Genomic DNA, 15,438 nt, shown 5'->3' on the forward strand with positions numbered 1-15,438 from the left:
TCCTCAATTTGGGATGATGTGTTGTCTATTCATGTATTCCACAGATGCAGGGTACATCAAGTTGATTGTGGAGCTTTAATCCGCTGCTTCTGAGGCTGCTGGGAGAGGTTTCCCTTTCTCTTCTTTGTTCTCACAGCTCCTGGGTCTCAGCTTTGGATTTGGCCCCGCCTCTGCGTGTAGGTCGCCGGAGGGCGTCTGTTCTTCGCTCAAACAGGACAGGGTTAAAGGAGCAGCCGCTTCGGGGACTCTGGCTCACTCAGGCCGGGCGGGAGGGAGGGGCACGGAGTGCGGGGCGAGCCTGCAGCGGCAGAGGTCGGCGTGACGTTGCACCAGCCCGAGGCGCGCCGTGCGTTCTCCCAGGGAAGCCGCCCCTGGATCCCGGGACCCCGGCAGTGGCGGGCTGCACAGGCTCCCGGAAGGGCGGTGTGGACAGTGACCTGCGCTCGCACACAGGCTTCTTGGCGGCGGCAGCAGCAGCCCCAGCGTCCCACGCCCGTCACTGGGCTCCGCGCTTTCAGTCGCGACTCGCGCCCGTCTGTGGAGCCCCTTTAAGCAGCGCTCTTAATCCCCTCTCCTCGCGCACCAGGAAACCAAGAGGGAAGAAAAACTCTCTTGCCTCTTCGGCAGCTCCAGAGTTTTCCCGGACTCCCTGCCGGCTAGCTGTGGCACATTAGCCCCCTTCAGGCTGAGTTCTCGCCGCCAGCCCCAGTCCTCTCCCTGCGCTCTGACCGAAGCCCGAGCCTCAGCTTCCAGCGCTGCGCGCCCCGGCGGGCGAGCAGACAAGCCTCTCGGGCTGGTGAGTGCCGCTCGGCACCGATCCTCTGTGCGGGAATCTCTCCGCTTTGCCCTACCCAGGTATGTGGGGAGTTTCTTGCCTTTTGGGAGGTCTGGGGTCTTCTGCCAGCGTTCAGTAGGTGTTCTGTAGGAGTTGTTCCACGTGTAGCTATCAGAATAAGCTGTCTTGATGGTCTCTTATTTTGTTTGTCTGAATCGCTGCTCTGGTCAGGGGTTCAGACTCACTCTCTGGGGGAATCTCTTAGACAGGAGCCTCAAATACAGGCATGGGTGGCCAGGAGAGACCATGACAACGTCCTTAGAGTGGGCCCTGGGCATTCCATTGCTGTCCTCGATGTCAGGGTGAGTGTGGGTCACTCTGATGCAGGGCTGAGCAGGTCATTGGTACCTCACATCAACCCTGACTGAACTTCAAGATCACGCCAGGAACTTGTTAAAAATAAATCGGAAGGCCCCGCCCAGGTACACCCTGATTCAGTAGGCATGAGGCAGTGCAGGAATCTTCGTCTGACTAGATACCAAGTGTGGGCGAAGGTTGGACCCACCAAGCTGGGTCACCTTTCCAGGGTTCAGCAGATCAGAGCTTCTCAGCTTCCAGGGGTGAGAATCACCTGGACGGGGGTGCAGGACGTTGGAAGGGGTATGCACATAGGGTGTGCGGGGACGGGATGGGAAGTGCAGTGTTAGGACAGCAGGAAGGGTGTGAGGGGTCCAGCCAGTAGGCTTGGGCACAAGAGGAGCGGAGGCTCCAGTGACAGCCCCACTGTAACCGAACTCCCCCCTTTGTGGCGGTCCCCCTCCCCCTGCCTTGGTGCTGATCCTGTACTGGAATAGCCTGTTAATTGCATGCTTCCTTCACCAGCCTGAGAGCTCCTTGAGGACAAGAACCTTGCATTCATTCATTCATACATTCATTCATTCCACAAATAGTTATTAAGACATTCATACACCAGGGACGGGCGCTAACAGGAAGCACAGCTGAGTCAGCCCACCGGAGCTTGTGGTCTGGTAAGGAGGCAGGTGGAAGGCCAAGCGGCTCTAATAAGGTGTGTTGAAAGCTGTGATGGAGAAGCAGCAACACATACTAGGGACACCTAGCCCCAGCTTGAGCGATCTGGAAAGGCTGCCTGGAAGAACGGAAGTCTAAGAGGGTGGTGAATGGAGCAATCCACGGGGAAGCAAGGGGTCTTTTCAGACCCACGTGCAGGAGTTTTTACTTCAGTGCTGGGCAGTGAGTGTAATAGGGAGAAATGGAAGGGTCTCACCCTACACTTGGCTGGAACCCAGCTTGGGACCTGACCCAGGGCCGCAGCAGGGCATGTGTGGTGAACTGGCCAGGCTGGCCCTGGCTCCTGGCCCCCTGCTCCCCCGACGATTCCCTTCTGTTCCTGGGCTGGGCTGACTCCCCTTCTGGCAACCAGGCAGTATTTTTCTGGCAGCACCTGGGAATGTTAGACGCTTCTCCAAGTTGGTATGGGCCACTGCCCAGAGGTGGGGAAACTGAGGCTGGAAGAATGGCGTGATGTCCCAGGAGTCTCAGAAGCACTGAGCTCCTCTGAACTGTCAAGCCTGTTAAAAACTGCTCCTGAGAGAAGGAAATCTCTCTCCGTCTCCTCCTGGGCGAGTGGCCTAGGCCTAGGTCTGCGTTTGGGCCCCCGGGACTAGCTCAGGGCCTGGCCCTTGGCAGGGCTGCACCAGGTGTGTGAACTGCATGGACGCGTTTACTCAGCCCCTGGACAGTGCGCCTTCCGAGCCCCCAGGTGGGAAGGACAGGCCCTTTCTCCACCGTCGGGGGTCCCAGGCCCACCGTGAGTCTGATCCGGAGTTGGCCTCGTCCTCCGGGGACTTGCGGCAGGGTGACAGTGATGGCCGTCCCTTCCGTTTTATCGACTGTGTTTTGCGCCAGGCACCCGTACACTGTTACTCTGTCCGTCCCAGAAAACCCTGGTGCTGGTGCGGGGGCGGCCCTCGCGGGGGGTGGCTAGTGCACTCAGTAGACATATTCCGAGGCTGAGACTTGTGGGGAGGGGGTTCAGCACCCTCAGAATCAGGTTAGGCGACAGGATTGTCAATTCCCCTCAGGGACTTCCCCCCACCCCACCCAAGGGATGTGGCAGGACTCACCCAGCAGGCCCTGGAGGGAGCTATGCTGTGACCATAGGATCTGGCCCAGGGGCCTCCCTGCCGGGGACGGGGTGGGTTTGGGGAGGGGGCCCCGAGAGCCGAGGAGGGGCACGTCCACTCCCCAGTTGCCCCTGGAAACAACACGGTGCCCTTTTTGGCCTTTTATATTGGCACCAGTTACCTCTGGAGTCAGCACAATCACAGTATATTAAGTGAAAAAAGCAGCCTGCAAAAAAGCACTGTGACCTCAATTTCTGTGAAAACTACACGTACTTGTTTCTGGAAAAGACTGGAAGGAAACACATCAACCTGGTAATGACAGTTATCACTGGGCGGCATTCTCTCATAAAATAGTTTCCCTTTCGTTTAGCTGTATTTTCTAATTTTTCCTACAGGGGCTATGATTACTTGTGTCATTAAAGGGAATAAGGGGGACAGAATCTGCAAGAAGCAAACTCGGGTGTCACCCTGGGGAAGGTCCAGGTTGGGGTTCTGCACTTCCACTGGGAAGGTGGGCTAGGGGCGAGGGGAGGGTGGACGGTCGCCGCAGAACTGCCCCTCTGTGCCTCCTGAGCCAGGAGCTGGTGGCCAAGGTCAGGTCAGTGTCAGGCCGCACGTGAGCGCCTTCGGCCTGGTTGCCCCCCGCCTGGCCGCGGGCCGGCTTCCAGTTTCCAGGGTAGGTCAGTGCAGCTCTGTGCTTGGGAGTGGGAACCCGCCTGGTCCCGCAGGGCAGGCAGGTCTCACGTCTAACTTCCCCTCGGGGCTTCTGTTCCCTAGATGCACTTCCCGGACGTGGAGCGGGTCGAGTGGGCCAACAAGGTAAGGCCAGGGCGGGCCTGGGGGCACCGGCCTCCTCCAGGCTTCGTCCTCCCCTGCAGCCCTGGCTGAGTCACCCGAAGCCTGGATGGGGCAGGCAGCGCGTGGACAAGGCGGTCCTGGCGGGAGCCCTGCCCGGGGAGGAGCGGAGCTGGCCCTTGGTCGCTGGGGTGGGGCCTTCTGCCTGTCGCTTGCTCTTCCCATCCTCCGGGTTCTTCTCATCACCAATGACTCTCTTTTCTAAAAAGAAAATATTTTCATTGTGAAATTAATGCATGGCCACAGCAGAAAACTTAAGAGTACGGAGAAGCACAGAGCACAGTGCAGGCCTCCAGTGGCCCACCAGGCCGAGACCAGTGCATCCTGGGGAGAGGAAGGCAGTGATTCGGGATTTGACAGCAGCTCCTAATCACCGAAGCACCCTGGTGATTAGGGAACCGGGGTTTCGCCTGGTTCCCAGCCCGGATCTGGCAGCACTGGCTGCCACCTCGAGCAGGTTGCCTGATGTCTCAGAGCGGGTCCCCTCCTTTGCGTGATGGGAATAATGATGGTCCCTGCCTCCCGGGGCTGTCGTGAGTCTTAATGCGGTACTTAAAACACCACAGTGCCTGGCTCATCGAGGCCGGAGAGGGGTAGGGGCGTTAAACCCTGAAACCGCACTTCCTCTAGGCTCCTCTGATTAGGATTTGTAAAGGGGGAGCTGCATCTTTAAACTAAGGCCCAAGTCCCAGAGGTGGAAGAGGCCTTTGCCCCAAACAGAACATATGGGCTGCTCTCCCCCCCTCCACATCCCCTCCCCGCTCCTTGCCCCTCTCTGCTCACCATCTTCTGCCACCAGGTTCCATCTCTCCACCACCTTCCCTCTCCCCAGGTCCTACACTTGGTTCCCAGCACTGAGTCATCCTGCTGCAGAAATCAGCTACAGGCAGCCTTTCCCGATTGCTAGGAAAAAAATTACATCCACAGGAAACAATTTAAATTTCTCTTTTGTGGCTTTTTTTTCTTTCTTTCTTTTCTTTTCTTCTTAAACCTCTGGCACCTGCTACTTCTTGTTTAATACCACAGTGTTGTTCAGGTAGCTTATGTTTTAGCACAGAACTACAGGGCCTCATCATATTAAGTTTAGTGAGTGACTATTTCATGGTGGGCTGCAAAATGGCAGCAAATCTTGGGATCTAACTGTAAGAGTGAGAACCACGGCTGTAGTTATCTGATGTCTGATGGACAGATGGACGGATAGGTGGGTAGATGGGATGAGGGTCAGGCAGGCAGATGGGTGCTGCAGCATAAGGGCCACCCCTGGGCAGCCACGGGTCTGGGGCAGGGGGCACAGACCTGACGACCAAAGGCCCCTTCCTGTCCTCCCAGATCATCTCCCAGATCTGGCCCTACCTAAGCATGATCATGGAAAACAAGTTCCGGGAGAAACTCGAGCCCAAGATCCGGGAGAAGAACGTGCACCTGAGGACCTTCACCTTCACCAAGCTCTACTTCGGGCAGAAGGTCAGTGCTGTCTCGGGCAGGGCAGCCGGACCTACAGTGCAGGCTCTTCCCCAGCCCCTGCCAGGGGTCACTCCCAGGGGGCCCATTCCCCTCCTGCACTTCCCAGCCTCTCGGCCTCAGGATAAACCCCTCAGCCCCTCGTCCCATCACCACCACCTCTACAGGTTCTGGGGAAGCCTGGCTCAGGGAAAAGGAAAAGGAGAGGTGGGCAATACTTCCACTCTTCTTAAGCAAAATTTGGAGAACGTGCCATGTGGTGGTGGAAGCCAGCCTGACACAAAGACGTACGAGTCACTCTTCCTAACCTCAGCATCAGCTGGGGAGAACTCACCATCATGGAGTGGGATCGTCAGTGCCTCAAAGCAGTGACTAATTCTCTACCGATTGGTTGATGCTGGCTATCCGTGTTAGAAGCCCAGGCTAGTTCTGTGAAGATACTTGGTGACCCAGGGTAAAAGTGTGTGTATTGAACACACCTAATGTCATGTCCCTATTCTAGGCTGCATTTCCTGTTCCAGCCTCTTGCCCCACTCTTTCTGCCCCTCAGTGCCCCACTGATGTAAAAGTCTTATTTTGATCATCAGAAAATGCATACCCCAGGCAGAGCCGCTGTGAGCTCCATCACCCCGTAAATCAGAGGCACTGGCATCTGGTCAGCTCCAGGAGAAGCAGATGTAGCGGGCAGGCCAGCCTGATGAGAGCTGTCGGCCAGCCCCAGGGTGGGTGCCCCGCCAGCCTCCCGAGTGGGGGCGGATCAGGCTTACCTGAGCCCTGGAGGTTCTGGCTGAAGCCACTCAGACTCTGCCAGGACTCGCTTGTCCCAGCATCTGTTGGCTCATTTGTTCTTTCCCTGTTTCACTCACGTATGACTTCCTGAGCACGGCCGTGTGCAAGGCACTGTAGACAGAGATGGTGTGGCTGCGCCCCTGCCTTCAGGAAGGTCCCTGTCCTGTCGTGGAGACAGACGTATAAGCTGGGGGGTGACGGACACCGACATGGCAGTGCATGCACGACGTGGAGGAACGCGTGGCTTCAGCAGTGTCGGGGCGTGGGAGTGTGGTAGTCAGGGAGGACTTCTGGGAGGGGTGATGTCTGAGTCGGCGTTTGAAGAACTCAGCAGGCAAAGAGTCAGGAAGCTTGCGGACCGCTGTGTTCATAGCAGAGCCTGCCCGGCCAGGCTGCTTGTTGGGTGGTGATGCCTGTGGGACAGCGGGCCCTTGCTGGTGGCGGAAGCAGGCAGGCCTAGTGATGTCAGAGAGACCGCAGTGAGCGGTCCTGAAGCGAGATCTTAGTTCCCTGCTCAGGAATTGGACCTGGGGAGCCTGGATGAAAACCAGGAATCCTAACCGCTAGACCACCACCGGGGGCTAGAGGCTAGAAGCAAAGTGGCCCTGACTCTTGCCCCCATTTGAAAGCAAGAATGTTTCAAGGAGGCAAAAACTGTAAAAACAGGTACAGAGTTTATTATCAGAGACACAGCACAACATGTGAGAGGGCACATGGAGAAATTGTTTGTTTAAGGCAGAATCAAGGCAGAAATACACACCCAGAGAAAGGGGGTGGGCATCCTCCCTAATGAGGAGGAGTGCCGTAAAGAGGCGGTTAAATCGTCTTATGTAGGGCAGTTCTTCCGGGTCTTTGTTTACACTTGGCCAGTGTTCTCATTTCTTTTCCCACATCTGACTGGTCGTAGGACCCTCCCCAAGATGCGTGCGCCACTTTTTGCTAAGATGGATCCCACCGCAAAGGACTGTGGGTGCATGTCCACACTTATTATAGGGGGGCGCCCCTCCCTTTTTGACACCCAAGGAGCCTTCCTGCGCATGTGCAGACAGAAGTTTTCCTTGACCTCAGGACGGTCATCTTATCTCTACTTCAGCAGAGCTCAGCTCTTGCCACCAACTTTGTCCTTGGAGTGTCTGGGGAAAAACAAAACTTCAAATTTACTCTGCTTGACAAACACCAGCTGTCCAGCCAGGGGCCCATCCATCTCCCATCTCACTAGGAGTGGCTGATCCTGAGAGATGATTTTCACCCTGTCACGAAAACCTGGCGGGGGCGGGGGGACCTGCAAGGTGACCAGATGCCCCAGCCCCGCAGAAGAAATAGCTGGCTCCTGGTCCTGGCATTCAAAGCCCTTCATGTCCTGGCTCCTCCCACCCCTCTTAACTCTCCCATCCCCCTCCTTTCCACTTGGGGGAAGGCGGGGACCTCACAGAGGACTTCCTCACATGACCTTCCTGGGCTTGGCCAGGCTCAGTGCGCTCACTACACCCACTCCCTTCACGCCAATGAGTGTTTCCTGCTTCCTCTGATTCCCACATCCATGCCCAACTCTGCTCACTGCTGTGATGACCTTGGGCCAGTGACTTAACCTCTCTGAGCTCCAGTTTCCTCTTCTGTAAAAGGAAAGGGTTCACTTATAAGGGTGGTTGTGAAGCGTGACTAACAGGCCTGGCGTCAGGGCCACTCTGCGTGGGTGGGTGAGCGGTGCTCCACATGGGGCACCTGACCAGCCTGGTGCCCCGCGCTCACTGTGAGCCCTGAGCCAGGGCCGCCCTGCCTGGCACAGAGGAGATGCTCACAGTGGTTAGCCCTCCTCTCTGTGGCAAGGCCTCCAGGTAGGCAGCCTTCTCCAGGGCTGGTCTCTGCAGATGGGGGTCTTGGGGCTGGCTGAGCTTCCACGGGTGCCTGCAAACCAGCCCCCAGCCCAGGAGCAGACTTCAGGCTGGGGCAGGTCCGTGACAGGCCCCTTCCTCCTCCCGAGGCTTCTGCTGCTTTCGCTGGGTCTTCTACATCAAGCCAGGTGCTGTGTGGCCTGAAGCTTCTACAATTCTGGGGGCCCTCTTAAAAAAAAAGAATTTTAAAAAGTGTAAAACCAGCACAAAAATGAATGTTGAATAAATATGAGAACGAATGAGAAAATAAATCACAACAAGTTGTACTTTTTAAAAAGCTGACATATCACACATACCACAAACTCTGGGAAAAGTTACATGATCATTTAAATGAACTGTTCAAGATATCCCTGTAATACTTTTGTTCCCGCAGTTTTGGCTCCATACTCTTTGATAACCTTTGCATGTGACAATGCATTTGTAAGCATCACTTTCCATGGAGAGAATAGAAGGATAATAGAATCTTTCCTCTAGTGTGGTCGACTGAATTTTTTTCTCCAACATTTTATTATGAAAAATTTTTGTTTGTTTGGAGAGGGAGGTATCAGGGTGCCAAGGATGGGCAGGGACTGCACGGTGGATTTCTGCTTTCATGCCTCATCCCGGGAGTGCAGTGGTCACGTTGGTGGTTGTGGACGAAGCCCAGCTCTGGGCAGGGAGCCAGCAGCCCCCCGCCCCCCTGCCTGCAAGACCCCTGCTGACCCAGTCCTCTGGCATCTCTTCCAGTGCCCCAGGATCAACGGCATCAAGGTGCATACTAACCAGTGCAACCGGAAACAGGTGGTCCTGGACCTGCAGATCTGGTGAGCCCTCGTGCCCCTGGGGCCAGGTGTGGAGGGCGGGGTAACACTGTGGGAACAGCCAGGTTGAAGCTGGAGTCTCAGGGAAACACTCATTTGGGGTGTGAAAGCCCCTCACAGCACATTTGCCCCTTCATCCCCCTGGGCTGGAGCACAAGGTCCCTGCTGGGACGGGGAGGAGTGGCAAGAGAACGGATGGTCCCAGGGGAGCCACTACTGTCTGAGCCCTCGGCCCAGTCCTGGCTTCTCCCAGAGACCAGGCACCAGGCATGTTTTGGGTACCAAGGCCTGGGCAACAGAGCTTTCTTGGAGGCCAGGTCACCTGGAGGGTCAGACCAGCCGTCTCAGAGAGGATGTAGCAAGAGAAAGCAAGTGTGACAAGAAAATGTGGGGACTTGTGATGCAACCCAGGGAGCTCCGAGCACAGGCTGTGAAAGGCCAGCAGGAGAACTGGGCTCTGTGGTACCTCAGAAAAACTAAAGGATGCAAATACACACAGGTGACTTGTTCAGTGGGTCGGGCAGGGGCACCCCTTTTGAATGAGGTTTGTAATAGGCTGGAGTCAGAGAGAATGGAGATTCAATCCAGGAAGTCTTCCTGGTGGTGGTGGGATTTGAACTGTGCTTAAAGGATCAAGGATCAACTCCTGAGGTTCCAGAAGGTTGCCATTCATTTCCAGTGCCTCTGTATTTCCTGTCCATAGCCCAGAGGCTGGCTCTGAGAACACCTTGGGAAGACAGGAGGCAACTCCAGAACACCCATCACTGTATGGGGGTTGGTCTCAAGTGTGTTGGGATGCTAATGGCAATTGGGCCCTCCCGGCCCCAAGGCTCTGCCACAAGATCCTTGTGTGAATAGCTGGGGCACGTCAAGGTCATCTAGCCCACACACCCAGCCTTCCAGTCATCTCAGGGAGCCCCTGGGGTCCCTGAGTTCCCCCTGCCCTTCCAGGGGACACTCAGCATTTCGGTGACGTCTGGCTCCCCTGCCTGTGCCCTGCAGATATTGGATGGCCACCCTCTCCCTCCGCATCTCCTTCAGTCTTTTGATGGGGTCTCTGCTCTCTACTTTCAAGGGCACCCATTCTGGGCTTCCTGTGCCCATCGCGTGGCAGGAGCTGCCAGCTGAACTCAGGCTTCTGAGAACTTGTTACTGTGCCCACCTCACCACCCCCAGCAAAGCCTGCATGAATGGCGGATGGGGGCTGCGGGCTGCTCTGTGTCCCTGGGGAGAGACGGGGCAGAGGCGTAGCAGTGTGTGCACCCAGAGCCCCTCCTCCACATCTGCGGGGTGTCGTGGGGCGAAGTGGTGCCCAGAGGTCTCTGCCCTCGTGGCAGAGGTGGGGATGCACGTGGGACCCCTGGGTGCAGGGGCCCCAGGGGCTGCCTTGAGGGGTCTGGGCGGTGTCTGCGCAGAGCTGAGAAAAGCCGAAGCTGTCAAGGAGTCCACATCCAGGTGATGCAGGGCTCGGGCTTGGCCAGCTGGGCTTGGGCTGGGCTGCACTGGGCGAGTCTCCCAACCTGTCTTGAGTCGTGGACCTGCGCCTCCTCTCTGCCTTCCTTCTCCCTCCCCACTTTCAGCTACATCGGGGACTGTGAGATCAGCGTGGCGCTGCAAAAGATACAGGCTGGTGTGAACGGGATCCAGGTGGGTGGAGCCCGGCGTGACTGCCTCTAGGTTGGGGGTCAGGGCAGGGGAAGCGGGCTTATGCTGGAGGGGGCTGCAGCGGGGGTGTTGACACCGAGCACAGAGGCTGGTACCAGTCAAGGGACTCCAGGCCTGAGATCACAGGGCCAGGAAGCGGTGGCTGGGCTTCACCACCCCGCTGCTCAGGACAGCCCCACGCCTGCCTCTGTTCATCAAATCCCCCTGCCAGAGAGGCTCCGACTGCCCTGGGAAGTGAGAGGCTCTCTTTATGACGCGATGCGGAGCCGGTGCTGAGAAACTGAGGCGGATGGAGGAGATAGAGCTGTTTTATGGTACGAGTAGAGGCGCTGAGCTGGAGCTGGACAGCACTCCTGGGTCCCGGCCACGGTCAAGGCTGCAGCCCCCAGGCAGCAAGGCAGTGGGGAGCAGTGAGGGCCAGCTTGTGGCCCTTGGGAACCGGCAAAGGGGTGGCAGCTGCACCCTGGCTTCTTTTCCCCGAGTGTGGTCCCTGCTGTGATGGCAGGTGGCCCTGACATCTGGGGATGGCTCGGGCATGCATGAGCAGAGCAGGTACGGGAAGGAGGGTGGCTGAGGTCCCCCCCGGCCCTCTGTGCCATCCAGCTGCAGGGCACGCTGCGGCTCATCCTGGAGCCCCTCCTGGTGGACAAGCCCTTCGTGGGAGCTGTGACCATGTTATTCCTTCAGAAGCCGGTGAGTCCCCAGGACGAGGCGGGCCGGCCGCTCCCTGTGGGCCGGTGCTCGCCCACTGGGCCCAGGTACTGGGTTTGAGCCCAAGAACAGACGCTGCCGAAGCCCACCTGGACCCCCCATCTCACGTGCTCCCTAAGGCGGCCTGAGGGGCTCAACTCTGCTCTTCCCGAGCCCGGGAAACAGCCTGGAGAAGTGGCTGAGGTCACAGAGAGGAGGCTGTAACTCAGAGCCCTCGGGTGCCAGGCTGGCCTGTGGCCGTGCCCTCGGGCCGCTCCTGTGGTCCCGGCAGAAGCAGCCTGCCTGACAGCCCTGGTCCTGAGCAGCACTGGGAGGCGCCCTCACCCGCCTCGCCCCCCGCAGAGGGCACCCCCCCCCAGTTGGCTGAATTCTCCGTGGGGGCGGGGGCGGGGCCCTTGGCACAGGGTCCGCAGCCTGGGCTTCCGGTTCCTTCCAGCCTAACGGCCTCCTCCTGCCCCTGCAGCACCTGCAGATCAACTGGACAGGCCTGACCAACCTGCTGGACGTGCCAGGAATCAAGTAAGTGCCTGTGTGAACCGCCAGGCAGGCCCGAGGTGGGGCCCTCCCGGCCGTGCAGCCAGTGACGGGAGCCACACCGTGGCTGTGCCCTCCCTCTGTCTGCACAAGGAGAGGGGTGGGCAGCTGCTCCCTCCAGAGGGATAGCGTGGGTGTGTTTGGAGCGACGCCATCAGGTGAGATGTCCTAGAGGAGGCCGCGTGGGCTAATGAGGGGCGAGCGCAGGCTCTGGAACCAGGCCAGCCAGACCAGGCTCCTGGCCCCCCCCTCAGCCACTGTGTGCCTTTGGACAAGTTACTTCACCTCTCTGGGCTCTTCCTCAGTAAATGGGGAGCCTGGTTCCTCTGTCTTGAGGCCCCTGGGAGAACAGTCAGGTATGTGCGGTGCTGGCACAGTGGGTGTGGATACACATGAGTGTCCTCCTTGTCCACATCCACTCCCTCCCCTACCCAAGTGTGTGTGAGAAGCCCAAGTGGCTCCCACCCGGACACAGACACTGGCATGGGACGGGGCAGCTGTCACAGCAGAGGCCAGTGAGGAGGAGCTGGTCTGGGCAACCCACCTTCCTGGGGCCGGTGTGGTGCTGCGCTCAGAGCCTCAGGCCCCTGAGACGAGCAGAGAAGGGCTCCAGCCCCGTGTGGACACGCCTCCCAGGGGGGAGGGACAGTGGACCATCCAGGGTAGCCCCTGGCTGGCTCGCCAGGCCCAGCAGCTGTCCCCACCTGCGGGGAGGACCACTCACTCCCTCACTGGGGATATTCCCACTGATCTTCGCCCCCTGGGCGCAGAGAATCCAGTCATGCATTCTTTCACTTAGAAGATATTTCCTGAGCACCTACTGCGTGCCGGCCCTGTTCTGGGCACTGCCCCTGGCTCCCTCTACTGGCGAGATGGAGTCAGGCAATAAAGAAGGAGGATTTCAAGGTGATGTCAGAGAGTAGAAGGGCTACAACAGTGGACACGTACCTGGCATTTACCGGGCACTGAGCACTGTTCTCAGCACTTCACACGTATTAACTCATCCTTGTAACAACCCCAGGAAGTAGGCATAATTAGCCCCATTTTAGAGATGAGGAAACTAAGGTCTGGAGAGAGCAGCAACTTTCCAAGGTCACACAGCTTATGGGTGACGGAGCCAAGATTCTAACCCAGGATCCATGTCCTCGCTCTTGGCTACCATGCTGTGATGCCTCAGAGGACAAAGCAGGATTGGGGTGGGGGGGCCCAGGGGCGGTCAAAATGTACACCCTACATCCTCCCCCTGACCCCCCATCCAGGCAGGCTGGGGTCAGGGCTGCTCCGTCCCGAGATGGGCCCACCTGCCCCCAGACTCTGCTCCTGGTTCCAGCTCCAGGGATGGGCGGGCGGGCGGGCAGGCAGGCGGCCTAGGGGAGGTGGTGCCACCCTCCACAGCTGTGCGTGCCCACTGTCCCCAGTGACGTGTCAGACAGCCTGCTGGAGGACCTCATCGCTGCCCACATGGTGCTGCCCAACCGTGTGACTGTGCCCGTGAAGAAAGGGCTGGACCTGACTGCCCTGTGCTTCCCTCTGCCCCGCGTGAGTACCTGCGCGGGCCACTAGGGCACTGGGCCCAGAGCACAGGGACAGACGGGCCAGGGAGACGCACCCTCGGAGGGCGATGCTCATGTCCGCCCTGGGAGGGCCTGGCATCCTATTTTATGGGGCGAAGACTGAGTCTCAGGAAGGTTGAATGACTTGCCCAAAGTCACCTGTCTTGGGAGGGAAAAAGCCCAGGGAGCATTCCTTCCTGGATCCTGGTCCCCCCATGTGGCCTGTGTTGGGGACTGTGGGCAGTCACGCTCGCTCCCGGGAAACTCCAGGGGCCTTCAGGGACAGGAGGCTCCCATTCCATCCTTTGGTGGCAGGAAGAAGGCTTCCGTCTTCTGGGAAGGAGCCAGGACGGGGGGCTTCCTTGGGTGCTCAGCGCCACCGCCCCCGCCCGCCCTGGGAGCTCAGGGGGCCCCTGAGGAGGGGGCCAGCCCTCAGGGCTGTCCTCAGGAGGACAGCCACATGGCCTCCCTGCAGAAGGTGCCCTGGCCGTGGGGCTGGGAGTCAGGGCCTCAGGAGAGGGGAAAGTGCCTATTTGTACCATCAGAGCCAGGTGTGAGGCATCAGGCCACGCAGGGGTGACGCGTGGCCCTTACCCCACACTGTGCGTTTAGCAGTCTCAGTACAGCACTGTCACCTACATCATAGCTACTGCAGACCTTCTGTCCTTAGGGCATATCCCACTAGAGATGTACTGTCAAGTGGCTACAATTTAAACTCACTTGGAATAGTTCCTCTCTGTGTGTCTGTGACAACTGGCCGTGAATGTTTACATTAATTTGTTTCCTTCCATTTTCTGTTTCTAGAGTTTAATTTTTACCTTAACTTGCTTTCACAATCATGTAAAATATTTGCACACTTCTAAAGGCCAGTGTGAAAAACAAATTGTGCTTTAAGGAGTCTAGCTTCTACCACCTAGTCCCTCCTCCTCCAGTATTTTTCATTATTTGTTTTCTAATATGAGCACATACACGCGTGATGGCTGTGGGTACGCATCTGATTACACGCATAGTCCCCCTTTCTTGGATGGACGGCAGCGGGCCACAGCTCTCCTCACCTTGCTGTTATCATGCACGTGTCATGAGGGTCACCCCATGACAGTGTGGTACGTGGTACTCCACCACGTGAATGTACCGCATCTGTTCAACCCGTTCTCTACTGATGGATGGCTGAGCTGTGTCTGGTTTTCTGTTATTTCCAATAGTGCTGTCGTGAAGAGCCTTGTCCATATCTTTTCGTATGTTTGCCAGTATGTCTTTAGGATAGATTTCTAGACGCGGGATTGCTGGGTCAAAGGGCAAATGCATATGTATTTACTGATATTTAAAAGAAATAGTTCTAGGCCAGAGGCCTACTGGCCCCCTGGACTGTGTTTTTCCTGGTTCTTGTGCTCTGTTCTGACTTGAGACATAGCCTAGGGTGTTGGGAGTGGGGTGACTCAGTGCTGGGGCCTTTACGAGCCCAGGGACCCACCGCCAGCAGCAGGCAGCGGCCACAGGGGTGTGTACGCCTGGGTAGTGGGAAGAAATGACAGCGGGCCTCAGTCTACGTGTAAGCTAGAGAGGGGCTGGAACGCTGGAGGAAAGCCGCTTGGGTGGCGTGTCAGTTGGCACAGGACGAGGAAGTGGCCACAGTGGAACGAGCCCTTCACGGGGCAGGCTGGAGGTACGGAGGGGCGGGAGGGCCGGGAATGTGGCCGGGCATCGTGGTGCAGTGGACAGAGCCCTGGGCCCTGCCGTCCCTTGCTGCGTGGCCCTGGCCGAGAGGTTGTCATCTCTGGCTTCTGTCTCCCTGTCCAGACATGGGGAGGGTAAGGTGGGGCTAGGGTGATAGCTGATGGCTTGGGCTCTGATGTCGGGGGCTTTGAGGGCCCTAGAAACAGCTGTGAGGCCTGGGCTGGGGCATTTTCCAGGGAGTGATCAGAGCCCACTTGCTGGAGGCAGAAAAGCTGGCCCAGAAGGACAACTTCCTAGGACTCGGAGGCAAGTCAGACCCCTATGCCAAGGTGAGCATCGGCCTGCAGCACTTCCGGAGCAGGACCATCTATAAGAACCTGAACCCCACCTGGAACGAGGTGTTTGAGGTAAGCGTCTCCTCAGCGGCTCCCAGCTGCTCTCCATGCCCTCCAGGGCTCCACTCTGGGTGGTCCTGTCCCAAACAGGGAGGGCCCTACCTTCACGATCCTCACACACCCACGGGCAACACTGGGCCACAGGCGTGGCCCTTGGGGACAGGCTTCCAGAGGTGGGCCGCTCTGGCCC

At 58.0% G+C, this 15,438-nt stretch overlaps 1 protein-coding gene across 3 annotated transcripts in view; it reads left to right on the top strand.

Annotated features, from left to right (window-relative positions):
• The window catches only part of ESYT3 (extended synaptotagmin 3), a 57,292-nt gene that overhangs the window by 22,360 nt on the left and 19,494 nt on the right, over positions 1 to 15,438 (top strand). For all 3 annotated transcript variants that reach the window (XM_082625126.1, XM_082625125.1, XM_082625127.1), the window contains exons 2-9: positions 3,697 to 3,738; positions 5,104 to 5,238; positions 8,643 to 8,719; positions 10,297 to 10,363; positions 10,985 to 11,074; positions 11,556 to 11,611; positions 13,045 to 13,165; positions 15,090 to 15,260. In XM_082625126.1, coding sequence (XP_082481252.1) covers positions 3,697 to 3,738; positions 5,104 to 5,238; positions 8,643 to 8,719; positions 10,297 to 10,363; positions 10,985 to 11,074; positions 11,556 to 11,611; positions 13,045 to 13,165; positions 15,090 to 15,260 — 759 coding nt within the window. The remainder of the gene's footprint in view (positions 1 to 3,696; positions 3,739 to 5,103; positions 5,239 to 8,642; positions 8,720 to 10,296; positions 10,364 to 10,984; positions 11,075 to 11,555; positions 11,612 to 13,044; positions 13,166 to 15,089; positions 15,261 to 15,438) is intronic.

The sequence above is a fragment of the Mesoplodon mirus genome, assembly GCF_964341445.2.
Source record: "Mesoplodon mirus genome assembly, chromosome: 6".
Classification (NCBI taxonomy): domain Eukaryota; kingdom Metazoa; phylum Chordata; class Mammalia; order Artiodactyla; family Ziphiidae; genus Mesoplodon; species Mesoplodon mirus.